The sequence below is a fragment of the Suncus etruscus genome, chromosome 3, assembly GCF_024139225.1.
Source record: "Suncus etruscus isolate mSunEtr1 chromosome 3, mSunEtr1.pri.cur, whole genome shotgun sequence".
NCBI lineage: Eukaryota > Metazoa > Chordata > Mammalia > Eulipotyphla > Soricidae > Suncus > Suncus etruscus.
Window position 1 is genome coordinate 121,483,760 of NC_064850.1, and position 13,745 is coordinate 121,497,504.

Sequence of the window (13,745 nt, forward strand, 5' to 3'; positions counted from 1 at the left end):
GATCAGTCTTGGCTCTGTACTCAGGAGTCACTTCTGAGGGAGCAGACTATACAACCAAGGTTGGCTGCATACAAGATAAATTCTTTACTTCTTGTGTTTTCTCTGGTGCCCTGATACTGAAAGTCTGAAATAATAGTGAAACTAGGAAACAGGAACTAGACTAACTCATAGGAGTTACATCAGGAAAACTCCCTTTTGTAGCTCCAATTCTGAGAATTTAGTGTTCTTATTCATGCCCTGAGAGATTATCTTTCTATATGTTGACTATTTCTTTTGTATGAATATTCCTTTTTAAAATAAACTTTATTTTTAAATAATAACAAATATCATGTGTGAAGTAGCAGTTGGGGGCATTTTAGCCATCAGCCATGGAAAGACCACTGGGAGAAAATCCTTGGTGTAGAGTAGCTTTGGTCAGCTCAGCACCATACAGGCAGGCAAGGCTCTCCCCATTCATTTTGAGCCTCTGTGACTAAATAAAGGTGTGTTTTTATTTTTATCAACTTAGGATCTAGATTAGCCATTCATTCAACAAAGCTATATTATCATCTTGTGCTAGACATGGGCTGGATGTTCAGGTACTTACAAATTAGTACTGTGCTGCATAATTTCTGCTCTTTCTTCTGTTACTCATCGTCTGCATTGAGGGAGAGAATAAAAAAATAGATGCTCTGGAACTGTAGAAGCATCTTTAAGAAAAGACCTTTGGGGAGCTGGAATGATAGAACAGCAGGTTCTTGAATATAGATAGTTGAATATAGGAGCTAGAACAGCAGATTCTTGAATATAGAACTTGCCTTGAATATAGTGGACCCCAGTTCAATCCCTGGTGTCCCATATTATCTTCTAAGCCCACCAGGAGTTATTCCTGACTACAGAAATAATCCCTGAGCATCATGAGAGAGCCCTTGGTTCCAGACTGGAAACTGCCCGATCTCAACACCATTTCTGTGGCCCCACCACTCAATCAACATGCTAACATTTTCCTTCAGACCAGAGCTTAGAAACAGATATGTCTGGGCTAGGAATGCATCCCCCCCTTTGAGGTCTAGGTGGAAGGTGGAGAGGAAGAGCTGATGTGTATTAGGGCTTGTGCTGAGAAGAAAGCAAGTTCTCAATCTTCTCAGTGTCTCAACATCAGCCTCAGTGAGTATTTTGCAAACCTGCAAACTTGCAGGCTCAGGAGAACTTTTTAATGGCATCTGTGCATGAATGCATGCATGCAAGCCTGTGTGTTGGGGGTGTGTGTGTTACTTCCTTAGCAAGCCTGAGTCCTGGTCAGGAATGGAATTACATGCTGGGAATATTGCTAGACTTGATTGTGGGTTGGGGGAAGCTTCTTCAGTGGTGCCTATGTTGTCCATGATTCTTAACCAAGTAGTCCATCAGTTCAGTGCCAGGATCTAACAATGCAGTGCTGCTTGGATTTTGTGGTACCATGATACCTGGGTTCTTTACCAATGCTGGGGTCTCCAGGGCTCTACCCAGCCATCCTTGGAGGACCAAGTGGAGCAGGAGAGTGAACTTGGCTTAGGTGGATGCCAGGCCTTAGCCTGTGTCCTGACGCCTGGGCTGTGTTCTAAGCCCTAGACTGTATTTGACACACATGTTAGGGTATTACCACCTGTATCATGCTCTCGCTGACATATACAGAGAAGAAATTGAGGCTTCTGCTGTTCCAGTGGCCAAGGAGCTGCATTCCTCAAACTTCATGGGCATAAGAAACATCACCTTAGGGTGGTGGAAACGCAGATCAAATTCATCAGGGCTTCGGCACTGCTAAATCACATTGTAAAAACTCTCTCTGGCAAAGCCAACACTGTGGGATTCTGGGTGCACATCGAGGCCTGAGCACCTAAGAGGTCTGGTCCCCAGGAGGATTCGCCTTTTGTAACCACATCTGTTTGCTTTGCAGCTGTTGTGATGGTCCTAAATAGCATGAGTGTCAGCTGGAGTGCCCGGATCCAGATTGTTCTAACCTTTTGCAAGCTCACAGCAATTCTGATAATTATAGTCCCTGGAGTTATGCAGCTAATTAAAGGTATGGGCTGAAAAGTAAATGCTTTTTCAAATACCTCTCTGCTCCTGTCTCCTTTAACTTTCGCTGGTACTAGCAGAATCCCTTAATTAATCTCTGCTTCTGGAAATTTTACTCTGGACTGGCATTTCAGTGACTTAAAATACTGCTGTACTGAAGGAGGGTGGGGTTATTGATAGCAGAAAGGCAGCGAGAGATTGAAAGGGGTCAAGCCTCCAGGATGCAAGAGTAAACCCTACATCCCTGTAAGGATTGTGAGATCACAAAGACCCCCTACTGTGGGCCCCAATAGAAATATATATTCTCATATGTATTTTTTATTTAACAAATTATTTAAACACTGGTTTACAAGGTTATTCATAGTGTATATATTTTTAAGTTACATAGTTGTTTATGATTAAGTTTCAGTCACAGAGTGTACAACACCCTTCACCAGTACACATTTCCTGCCACCAATGTCCCCAGTTTCCCTCTTCCCTTTCCTCTCCCTGCCTCTATTGAAGACATTTTTCCTTCCTCCCTCTCTCTTTCTCTCACTATCTTTCTCCTTTATATTCCTTTATGACACTGTGGTTTGCAATATTGTTATTGAAGAGGTATCATGCATATCACTTTCCCTCCTTTCAGCACCCAGTTTTTGTCCAGAGTGATATTTCCAACTCTCATGGTCATAGTGGTTCTTTCTCTGTACTCTGCACTCACACTTTGTGGCAACCTTCCTATTATGGACTGGTCCTCCTCATCTCTATTGTCTCTAGATATTATTACCATACTATGTATTTTTAAAAGTATCTCACAAATCAATGCAATCACTATTCACAATAGCCAAAATCTGGAAACAACCCAAGTGACCAAGAACAGATGCGTAGAGTGAATGAGTGTGTGTGTGCGTGTATATGTGTGTGTATGTGTGTGTATGTACCTATTTGCACACATGGAAATGCTGAAGGCATACTCCTGACTCTGCACTCAGAAATTACTCCTGGTATTGATCAGAGGACCAAATGGAATGCCAGGGATTGAACCAGGGTTAGTTATGTGCAAGGTAAGCACCTTACCCACCATGCTATTTCTCTGACTCCCGATGCTTTTGTTTTTAACTTTAGAAGAGTTCAAAGAGAGAAATTGCCTGAAAAGAGACACATTTTTATCTGCAAAACAATGAAAGACGGGCCTTCACTCTTTGGCATTCCATTCACTCTTCCTTTGGCCTTGCCCATTGTTGGAAGTGTAGATATAGGAAGGAATAAATAGTGATCCTGTGGGCCCAAAGGACAACCTGACAATACAGTGCTTCATTTTTATGTCTTGCTAAGGTCAAAGCCTGCGTCTCAGCAGAAAGGAAATAGCATATCCTGGGAGTGTTTGAGGGAGCTGGTGCAGAGTTCACCGTCTAACAAGGCGAAGAGAGTGAGCTGTCAGGAGTCCCAACCCTGCTAAGGCAGTGAGCAGAGCTAGCGCCAGGCGCCAGAGGAACAGGGAAAAGAAGGACACCCCAGTGGACAAAATTGTTCAACAGTGGGCTCTGGAGAGGGAGGAACACATGGGAAGGGAGACAGCTGTAAGGGAGCATCTAGAATATGGTCCGTTAAGCATTTCATATTTATAGTGATGGAGTCTGTTCTCTGAAAGAACATTTTTAGGGAAATTAAGGGAAGCTGCCAGTAAAGCATTACATGGGCAAAAGGCAATGCCAGACTGCAGCTAAGTCATGGCATGTGGCTGGCAAATGAGACCCAATTCCTGGCACTGGGGAAGGTGGTCGCTGGAGTCCATTATCTGAGTCTCCCTGGAGAGAAATTCTATGACTCAGTGATTGTGTCCAGTCCTCCAGCCTTTCCAGCTCCTTGGCATAAAACAAAAACACAAAAAGTCTTTTTTATCCTGTAGCTTTGACTCATGAAAAGCCCGAGCTGGCTGGTCTAGTTCACACTAGACTCCCAGCAGTGCCTGCCGGCTTCGGAGCGGATCTGAAGAACTTTTGTGGGCAGGAGCCTCCTGTTAGCCTTTCCTTATCCCAAGCCAGGTCTTTTGTCTTTTTCTGAGGGTTTTCTTCCATTTTGGGGCAAGTGCAGAAACTCTGGGTCATGAACTTTGCTTTGACCCTCACTTAGATTTCAAAAGATGACATATTATCCCTTCAAACCAACACGGCTTTCTTCATCCTCTGCTTAGTGTAAGGCTGGAATCTGTTTTGATCACTTATTAATGATAAGATACACTTTATTTGAGTTTTAGTCATATAGTGTACAATATTACACCCTTCACCAGTAAACATTTCCTGCCACCAATATCCTCAGTTTCCTTCCTTTCCTCCCCCTGCCTGCCTCTATTGAAGACATTTCCCGGCTCACACACACCTTTTTTCCCCCTTTATGACACTGTGGTTTGCAATGTATTACTGAATAGGTACTATGCATATCACTTTCTCTTCTTTCAGCACCCAGTTCTTGTTCAGAGTGATCATTTCCACCTCTCATTGTCATAGTAGTCCCTTCTATGGGGATTCTTTTGCACAAATGTTATCAAATTGCCAATTCCGCAAGAGCCATCTTTTTGCATCTTTTCTGGCTTTTAATATGAGACTTTAATGAGTACTTTACTTAGGCTTATGTAGCTTAATGCTGCTGGGTTTTCTCAGCATCGGGTTTTACCAAATAGGAAAATGCCTCTGTGGAGTCTCATCTTTCGAGAAAATTGAAGATGATCGGTACAGTGTTCTTAGCAAGAACACTGACTGCTGACTATCCACTGTCCATTTTATTTTTCCCCATCACCTATTTTTCTCTTGAATTTGCAACTCCAGGAAGAGAAATTCTTGGTGTGGATATAACATTTATTTTGACTCTAGCCAGAGCTTGGAAATAGTGGTGAGCACCTGTGTTTATTTAGAAGATGTGGAAGTTTTGGTAAACTTGGCTTCTTACTATGATTTTCATCTTCCTGAAACCTCTTTGGTAGCTAGACTATCCTTGAATTAAAATTTAAAAAAAATTATTCCTTTTTTTTTTTTAATTTTGAGCCACACCTGATGGTTCTCAGGAATGACTTACTCCTGGCTCTTCACATAGGGGTCAATCCTGGTAGTCCTCAGTGTACCATATGGATGTCAGCCCAAATTTCTTCTTTTTTCCCTGTAATGTACTAAGTAGAGCATGATCAGGCTCTGTACTGGAGACCCATATTTTGAAAAGATTTTTTTTTTCTATTTTAGTTTTTCTGTGTTGTGCTTTGTGGAACATTGTTCCTTAAGGCTCAGGAGACCACAGATTGAGATAATAGAATATTCAGCAGATGTTTCTTATCTCAGCTCCAATATGTGTATTTTCATTCGGGGAGGACACAGATATTTGAAGACCATAAAATGGGTATTTCTGAATTCACCATATCATTTTAAGAAGTGAGCTCTTTGGGAGAATTGCTTACTCGGAGGGGAAACAATATGACTTAGTGCGTAACTTGGCATTCTCCAACTTGGCTCAAAACTCACAAATCTTCTAGAAGCCTTTGTGATATTTACAGGGAAACCCAGGCAAGGGCTTAGCTCAGAGGCTGAAGTGGGGCATCTCTGGTTCTTCACGCACCTCCTATATTGTTCTCATTTACTTCTTTTCTTTTCAATGTGACAACTTTAAATTTTTTTAGTGTTAATATAATAGCATACTTTATTCTGATTACTTTTTTTTATTAACTGCTTCATTTAAACACTGATTAGAAGGTTGTTTATAATACCATTTTTACCATTGCAATTTTTTTTATTGATTTTTGATTGAATTTCAGTCATAATATATACAACACCTTCAACAATGCACATTTCCACCAGCAATGAGTGGGACTCTAGCAGTATCCCATTTCTCTTCCACTCTCCACCCTGATCTTCTCTACCTGCCTCTGGGCAGACATTCCCCCCCACCCTTTTCATTTAAACATTGTGGTTTCCAATATTGTTACAGAAAGGGTATCATGCATATCATTTTATCTTCTTTCAGCACCTGGTCTTTGTCCAGAGTGATCATCACCAACTGTCATTGTCATAGCGGTCTCTTCTCTGCCCTAACTACACTTCCTCATTATTTGTGCAAACTTCCTTATTATGTTCTGGTCCTTCTAGCCCTTCTGGCCCTCTTCTCTATTGTCACTGGATACTATTATCATACTATCCTTTTTTTTTTTTTTTCTTTTTGGGCCACACACGGTGATGCTAAGGTTCTGCACTCAGAAATCACTCCTGGCTTGGGGGACCATATGGGACAACAAGGGATCGAACTGTGGTCCGTCCTAGGTTAGCCTCGTGCAAGACAAACACCCTACTGCCTGTGCCACTGCTCCGGCCCCTATCTTTTTTTTTAATCCCACAAATGAGTGTGACTATTCTAATTGCTTAAATTTGTTGAGAATCTTTGCATCTATGTTCACTAAGGATATTGACCTGTAAGTGTGTGTGTGTGTGTGTGTGTGTGTGTGTGTGTGTGTGTGTGTGTGTGTGGTATCTAAGTCTGCTTTCAATATCAGGCTGATATTTCTTCAATTTCCCTGAAGAGCCTGCAAAGAATTGGCAGTAGGTTCTCCTTGAAAGTTTGAAGGAAGGCTGGAGTGATAGCACAGTGGTAGGGAGTTTGCCTTGCTAGAAGCTACATCTGAGCTCAGAGCCAGGATTAACCCCTGAGGGCCCCAAAACAAACAAATCAAAAGTTTGAAAGAATTTACTAGAGAATCTACCTGGGCCTGGACTTTTGTTTTTCCATAATGTTTTAATTACCATTTCAAAGACTTCCATAGTGATAGGTCTTTAGGGTATTTCAGATTATTTTAGGTATTTTCAGCCTTGGGAGGTTATAAGAGTCCAGTAATTTAAGCATTTCTTCCAGGTTCTCTCATTTTGTGGCATAATATTTTTTTCCAAATAATCTGATTACCCTTTGAACTTCTCTAGATATTGTTGTGATATTTCCATTTCAATTCTGATTCAATTTATTAAAATTTTCTCTCTTTTTGTGAGTTTTTCTAATGGTTTTTTATCTTGTTTATTTTTCCAAAGAACAAACTCTTGCTCTCAGTGATCTTTTGGATTTATTTGGGGGCTGTTCAATTTAATCATTTCTGTTCTTAAGACCAGTATTAGGGAAAAAAATATTGCATTTTCTTCTTGGGTTACATTTCCTTTTTGGATCATTTAATATAATGTTTGCTTTGGAGAATAGAGGCTTTTAAATACTTAACTTTGATATTAACTAATCAGGCATGACAGAATTTCTATTTAAAAATTTTTTTTTTGTGCCACCCTGGCAGTGCTCAGGACTTATTTCTTGACTCTGCACTTAAGGATCACTCCTGGCAGTGCTTGGCTAATTATGCACTATATTGGGGCTTGAACCTGGGTTGGCTGCATGGAATGGAGGTACCTTATCTGCTTTTTAAAATTTTTTTCTGGCCCCCTGATTTCTTTGGAAATTTATAAAAGATATAAGAGGAAAACCCCCATTATTATTCATAAAATCAGGACTTTGTGGTGAAGAAAAGTATTCAGTTCACATATTGATGGATACCTTGTTCACAGTTCTTTATTTTAGAGGTCAGTGTCATTCTATTTCCATGTTTCTAGAAGAATCAATGCTATTTCCTAGGGCAGATACAGGGACCTTTTGCTGCAGAGCCAAACACTCGACATTTTCAGCTTTCAGGGTCACCTGGTCTTTATTCCCAGGATGCAGGGAAAAGGCAGTCATGGAGAGATGCTATCGGCTGTGGCACATGCAATCCTGGGCTGGGCTCTGCTTCAGTGGAGCTTGGTTGACACAAGAACGTGGAGGGTAGGGACAGAGTTTTCCGTTTCCTCTTGGTCTCTCAGTAAACTTAGTGGAAAATATCAAGTGGAAAAATTCTGTTTGAAGGGGATCTAGGCTTCCCACCCTCCCCTTATTATGAGCAGCCTTGAGGATGTTTCTTTATATTTTTTAATTACTTTATTTAAACTCAGTGGTTACAAGGTTGTTCATAATACAGCTATTTTTGTCCTCCATAATTATAAAGTTGTTTATGATTGAGTTTCAGTCTTAAAATGTCCAACACCCTTCACCAGTGCACATTTCCTGCCACCAATATCTCCAGTTTTTCTCCTGTCACCACCAGCGCCGCCACCACCTCCTCTAACTCCTCCTTGTCCTCCTCCTCTTCCTCCTCTTCCTCCTCCTCCTCCTGTCCTTATACTCCTCATCCTTGTCCTCATCTTCCTCTTTTTCTTTCTCCTCCTCCTCCTCCTCCTCCTCCTCCTCCTCCTCCTCCTCCTCCTCCTCCTCCTCCTCCTTCTTCTTCTTCTTCTTCTTCTTCTTCTTCTTCTTCTTCTCCTTCTCCTCCTCCTCCTCTTCCTCCTCCTCCTCCTATTTCTGCTCCTCCTCCTCCTCCTCCTCCTCCTTCTTCTCCTTCTTCTTCTCTTCTTTTTTCCCCCGCTTTCAACACTGTGGTTTGCAAGATTGTTACTGAAGGGATATGATGCCTATCACTTGATCTCCTTTAAAGACCCAGTTCTTGTCCAAAGTGAACATTTCCAGCTATGAGGATGTTTCTTTGCATGATTTCCCAAGTAGCATGGTGAATCCAGTGTTGAGAATTCAAACACTCTTTTAGAAACCATTGTTAACAGAGCCCCTTCACTTATCTTTCAATGTCTCATTGTCAGGAATAGAGGCAGAACTAAAGAATGGTTGTGTGTCAAATGCCACTTTCTTTGAGGTGTAGGAGCTTCTCAGCTTAATATATTCCCATTTTCTTATCTCTGCTTCCACTTGTTTGGAGAGTGCTGTTTCCTCCTTAAAGATGCCTTTAGTTTCAATGTCATGGAGTATTTTACCTACATGTTGTTCTATATACCTTATTGAGCTCCCATATGATCCAGCTATACCACTTCTAGGGATATATCCTAGGAACACAAAAATACAATACAAAAATTCCTTCCTCACACCTATATTCATTGCAGTGCTATTTACAATAGTCAGACTATGGAAACAACCAAGATGATTCCCGTCAACAAATGAATGGCTAAATAAACTGTGGTACATATAAACAATGGAATATTATGCAGCTGTCAGGAGAGATAAAGTCGTAAAATTTTCCTATACATGTACATGGAATCTATTATGCTGAGTGAAATAAGTCAGAGGAGAGAGATAGACACAGAATAGTCTCACTCATCTATGGGTTTTAAGAAAAAAAAAAAGACATTTATGCAATAATTCTCAGAGACAAAAGAGTGGATGGCTGGAAGGTCCAGCTCATGACATGAAGCTCACCACAAAGTGTGATGAGTGCAGTTAGAGAAATAACTACATTGAGAACTATCATAACAATATGAATGAATGAGGGAGGTAGAAAGCCTTCTAGAGTACGGGCTGGGGTGGGGTGGGGAGGAGGGAGATTTGGGACATTGGTAATGGAAATGTTGCACTGGTGAAGGGGGGTGTTCTTTACATGATTGAAACCCAACTACAATCATATTTGTAACCAAGGTGTTTAAATAAAGATATTAATAAAAAACAAAATGCCATTTTTACCCTTACACTACTTCTATTAAAGGAGATGACTAGTCCTCTTCAAATGGTCTTCAGATCTGGGTTTCCTTCCCAGGACAGTTATGGTTTGGACAGAAAATGAGCAAAGCTTGAGAATTCTAGACTAGACATGGAAGGGTTTGTTCCCACTACCCCTACTTCAAGTTCATTCATGGCTAAACTCATGCAGAAGTCCTAAATTTCATCTTCTCTTGTTACAGGCCACACCCAACACTTCAAAGATGCCTTTTCCGGAAAAGATGCGAGTATTGTCCGCCTTCCCTTGGCATTTTACTATGGGATGTATGCCTATGCTGGCTGGTAAGTGGATGGATCTCTCTCCTCCTGGGTTTCATGGGATCTGTTCACCCCTCAGCTCTTGAATTGAGGTACCAAGTCAAAGTAAATGAGACTCACCAGACCATTTGCCATATTGGAGTGAATCAAGCATGTGGTCCCCACTGGGTAGCTTGTTCTCACATGCTCAAACTCTGTTTTATATGCTGGCTCTACAGACAAGAAGTATACAGACTAGCCTGTCAGGGCCAGTCCCCATCGCTTAAGTACCTCGCAGCAAGGGCTTAAAGGCAACATGTCCAAATATGCAAGATGTGGACTTAACTTGTCAAAAGAACTTTCAACACCAGCTCCTGGGCTATTCTGTCAATACTGGTTAATTGATTTTCTCCATTTTCCTTTTGATAATATTCAAAATGAGAGGATTAAGATGTTCCTAAGTGGTAAATGACACTTAAAAGCAGAGAAGACTTCACAATCATGAAATCATGTGACCCTGTGTTTTAAAATGACATGCCCTTTCCTTTATAAGTTTTTTAATGTTTGGAAACAACATGTGTAGCAAACATGACTATGAGTATCTATCTACTCAGGTGTGCAGCCAGCTGTGCTGTCGTGCAGGGGAAGAAGGGGACTTTGTATTTCTGTCTGGCTTTCTTCAGAGCTTGAAACCAGATAAGACTGGGATTTTCTGCCTAACTTTCATTCATCAGATAGGATATAGTTGAAGGTCCTTTCCAGAAAGTCTACTTGATAAAGGAATATAATTAAAAACTGAAAGTAAGATTAAATTTTTGGGGGGAGGAGCTCAGAGAAGCTCAGGCTCTGTCCTCAGGGGGTTACTCTTGGTGGTGCTTAGGGGTCCAGATGGGATGCCTGACATTGAACCCAAGGTTGGCTGGGAATATGCAAGGCCAGTGTCCTACCAACTGTACTCTCTATCCAACCCTCCCAAATTTTCTTGTTTGTGAATAATAACTAGCAATCCTCATGAAGAAAATATCTCTAGAGCTGATTATTTCAACTTTTGTTAGAAGACCATTGTATGAACTTAATAATAATAACATGAAAACATTTTCCTACTTCAAAAATAAAATAAATGCAGGCCAGAGAGAGGGTATATACCCTTAGAGAATGGGTACGGGGCTTGCCTTGGACGTGGTTGAATCAGGTTCAGTTCTCAGCACCCCAATTATCCCAGAAGTCCCAGGAATTTTTGCCCTGAGCAGAAAACTGAGACTAAGCTATAGCACAGCCATTGGATGCTAAAACAAAGTAATAAATACATTTCAGGCACGAAGACAACTGAGTTTGTTTCTTTACTATTTAAGAACTTATCTTTCAGCCAATATTGGAATGGAGATATTCTTCCAAATAAACGGAGAGTTTTCCATGCCATCATTGAATTGAAAAATATAGCATGAGAGGAGAATTAGGATGTGGAAGAAGCTTGGGATTTTCCAAGTACACTTTGGATGTTGATAGAGATTATCACCCTGGGGAGGGTAGTGTGAAATCTGTGTGAGTACTGGGGAAGCTTTGTACAGAGCTGTTGTTTGTAAGGATTCATTGCAATTCACTCAGGGTTTCTGAAGGCATTTTTGTTGGTCTTTGTGCAGAACACCATGCACTCCTGGCAGAGAGAAATGATTAGGATTAGTCTCAGAACCAGCTGTTCCATGGCTATTTAGCCTGGATCACAGCTCAGTGCCCTGAGGCAGTAGCCAAGCCACAAGAGGGTCAGCAGGAAAGCCCAGAGTGAAGTAGGAGGTGGCAAAAGCTTTCAGTGTTGGTTAATGCAGCGTTGGGAGTCAGGCCATAGTGTTGAGGGCCATGGAACATGATGAACTCTGCTGAGTGAAGTTGCCTTTTGCTTCTCAGCAACAGACTCCTGCTCCCATGAAACCTTAAAATCTGCTCCCACAAACTGTCACTGACTATTTAGGTCACCAGTTTTCTGGAGAATCATAAATCTGCACTTCTATAGGTTTTGCAGGGGTCTTGTTTACTGTCTTAATCATTGTGGGCATGTTAGCTTCATGTGATTGGAAAAGACAATGTCCAGGGTCCAAACAGACACCAACACAGTCTGATGGAGATGAGTGTGTACAGGCTCTAGGTTGTGGTGAGCTAGAAACAGGTTAGAGGACAGGAAGTTTCTTCAAAGAAAGAAAAAGGGTGAGAAAGGCAGATGGCAGGAGGAAATAGGACGTGGGTGCAGAGCTCAGAGTTGGTGTGAAGTCAAGGGACTGGCTGGAGAGAGGATGTTGCTGATCAGAGCTGGCCCTGGGTAGAATCAACATCTGAATGCTGATCAATATTTAAATCAACATTTAAATCAACATTTCTCAACCCATATGGCTGTACAGATTCTTGAGGAGCCTCAAGATATACTAAGAGGCAATGGTATGAGACTTGGGGGCCAACTGGTAGGACAGGAAAGCAACAAGGTCAGAGGGACAGATGGAAAGGAAAGCTGAGAAACACTGACCTAAAGGACTGTGGCCAACTTGGCATAGGGCAGGGCCAACTCTCTCGTAGGTCTAGAAACTGATTTTGACTTCCAGGTGAGTGCAGTTCTCACTCATGCATTTCCCCAGAGAATCCTCCTGTCCACACCCCATTTGGAAGAACAAGACTCTCAGGTTTCTTGTCTTCTGGAAGAGCATGAGGAAGGAAGGGGCCCATTTTCCCCGGAGTTGGCCTGGAAGTGGCTGAGCTCTGGAGCAGGTTTTCTGTTGCCTTAGCGAGGCTCTGTGGAGGGAGAAGGAGAAGCCTGCAGTTCTTTGCTCATAAGCTGAACAACAAAGAGACTGTAGTGTTGGGTGTGCATAGGGAAAGGAGATCTGCCGTGAAGGGAAGGGCAGAGAAAAAAAGGCAGGGAATTTCTAGGTGGGCCTGAATCTTTGCATCTTCTTGACTAAGCTCTGTCTCCTGCTAGCCTTCTGTATCAGATCTAGGGCTTCTTAGAGTCAAGGGTCTTGAAGTAGGTCTTCCTTCCTGGGATCCTGGCACTTTACTGGTGACAAAGGGTGACAAGAAAAAATAAAAAAAGGAATACAGGTGTACATGTGTATATTTGTGTACATGCATGAATGCATGTTCATGTATGTATAAATGTGTGTGAGTATATGTGTGTGCAGTGTGTGTGCTCATGTGTGGTGGTGAGTGGACAGAGAGACACCACATAAGGCCCACAAAGCCAATGCATCAGGACTGACCTGAGCTGAACTGAAGGCTACTTGCTGGAAAGTCATCCCTGTGACTCAGTAGGAAAAATATGAGAGAGAGAGAGAGAGGGAGAGAGAGAGAGAGAGAGAGAGAGAGAGAGAGAGAGAGAGAGAGAGAGAGAGAGAGAGAGAGAGAGAGAGAGAGAGAGAGAGAGAGAGAGAGAGAGAGAGAGAGAGAGAGAGAGAGAGAGAGAGAGAGAGGAGAGGAGGTTTTTGGCTCCGAGGAGCTCTAGAACCTTCTAGACTGAGAAAAAACACCTTCACAGAGCCCTGACTCAACAGATCAAGGAATCCTTAAGTGAGCCAGCTCACGAGTTGGGCTAGAGAACTTGAATAGTGTGGCCAAAGCATGTGCTTGGAGGGACAGGCTGCAGGGGTACAGGAGCCTGGGGATGGACTCATCCAGCATCCAGAATAGCTTGGTGGATTTATTATTTTTTTAACTGTATGATAGAAAATACTTTTTTCCCCCAGTGTCTTTCCCTTTCCCTTTAAGAATCCGATTCTCAGTGGATTTTCTCTGTAAAGCACCTGCTGGGATTATTTAGTACCATGTGTCCAATCTAATCTAAAGAATAAGCTCCTTTTCAAATCATTCTCATTTTGGCTTTGGGATGTGCTGCAGCTTGGGGAACC

At 41.9% G+C, this 13,745-nt stretch overlaps 1 protein-coding gene across 1 annotated transcript in view; it reads left to right on the top strand.

Annotated features, from left to right (window-relative positions):
• SLC7A11 (solute carrier family 7 member 11) overlaps window positions 1–13,745 on the top strand; it is a 74,267-nt gene that overhangs the window by 16,546 nt on the left and 43,976 nt on the right. The window contains exons 4-5 of the mRNA XM_049770076.1: window positions 1,916–2,041; window positions 9,804–9,903. Coding sequence (XP_049626033.1) covers window positions 1,916–2,041; window positions 9,804–9,903 — 226 coding nt within the window. The remainder of the gene's footprint in view (window positions 1–1,915; window positions 2,042–9,803; window positions 9,904–13,745) is intronic.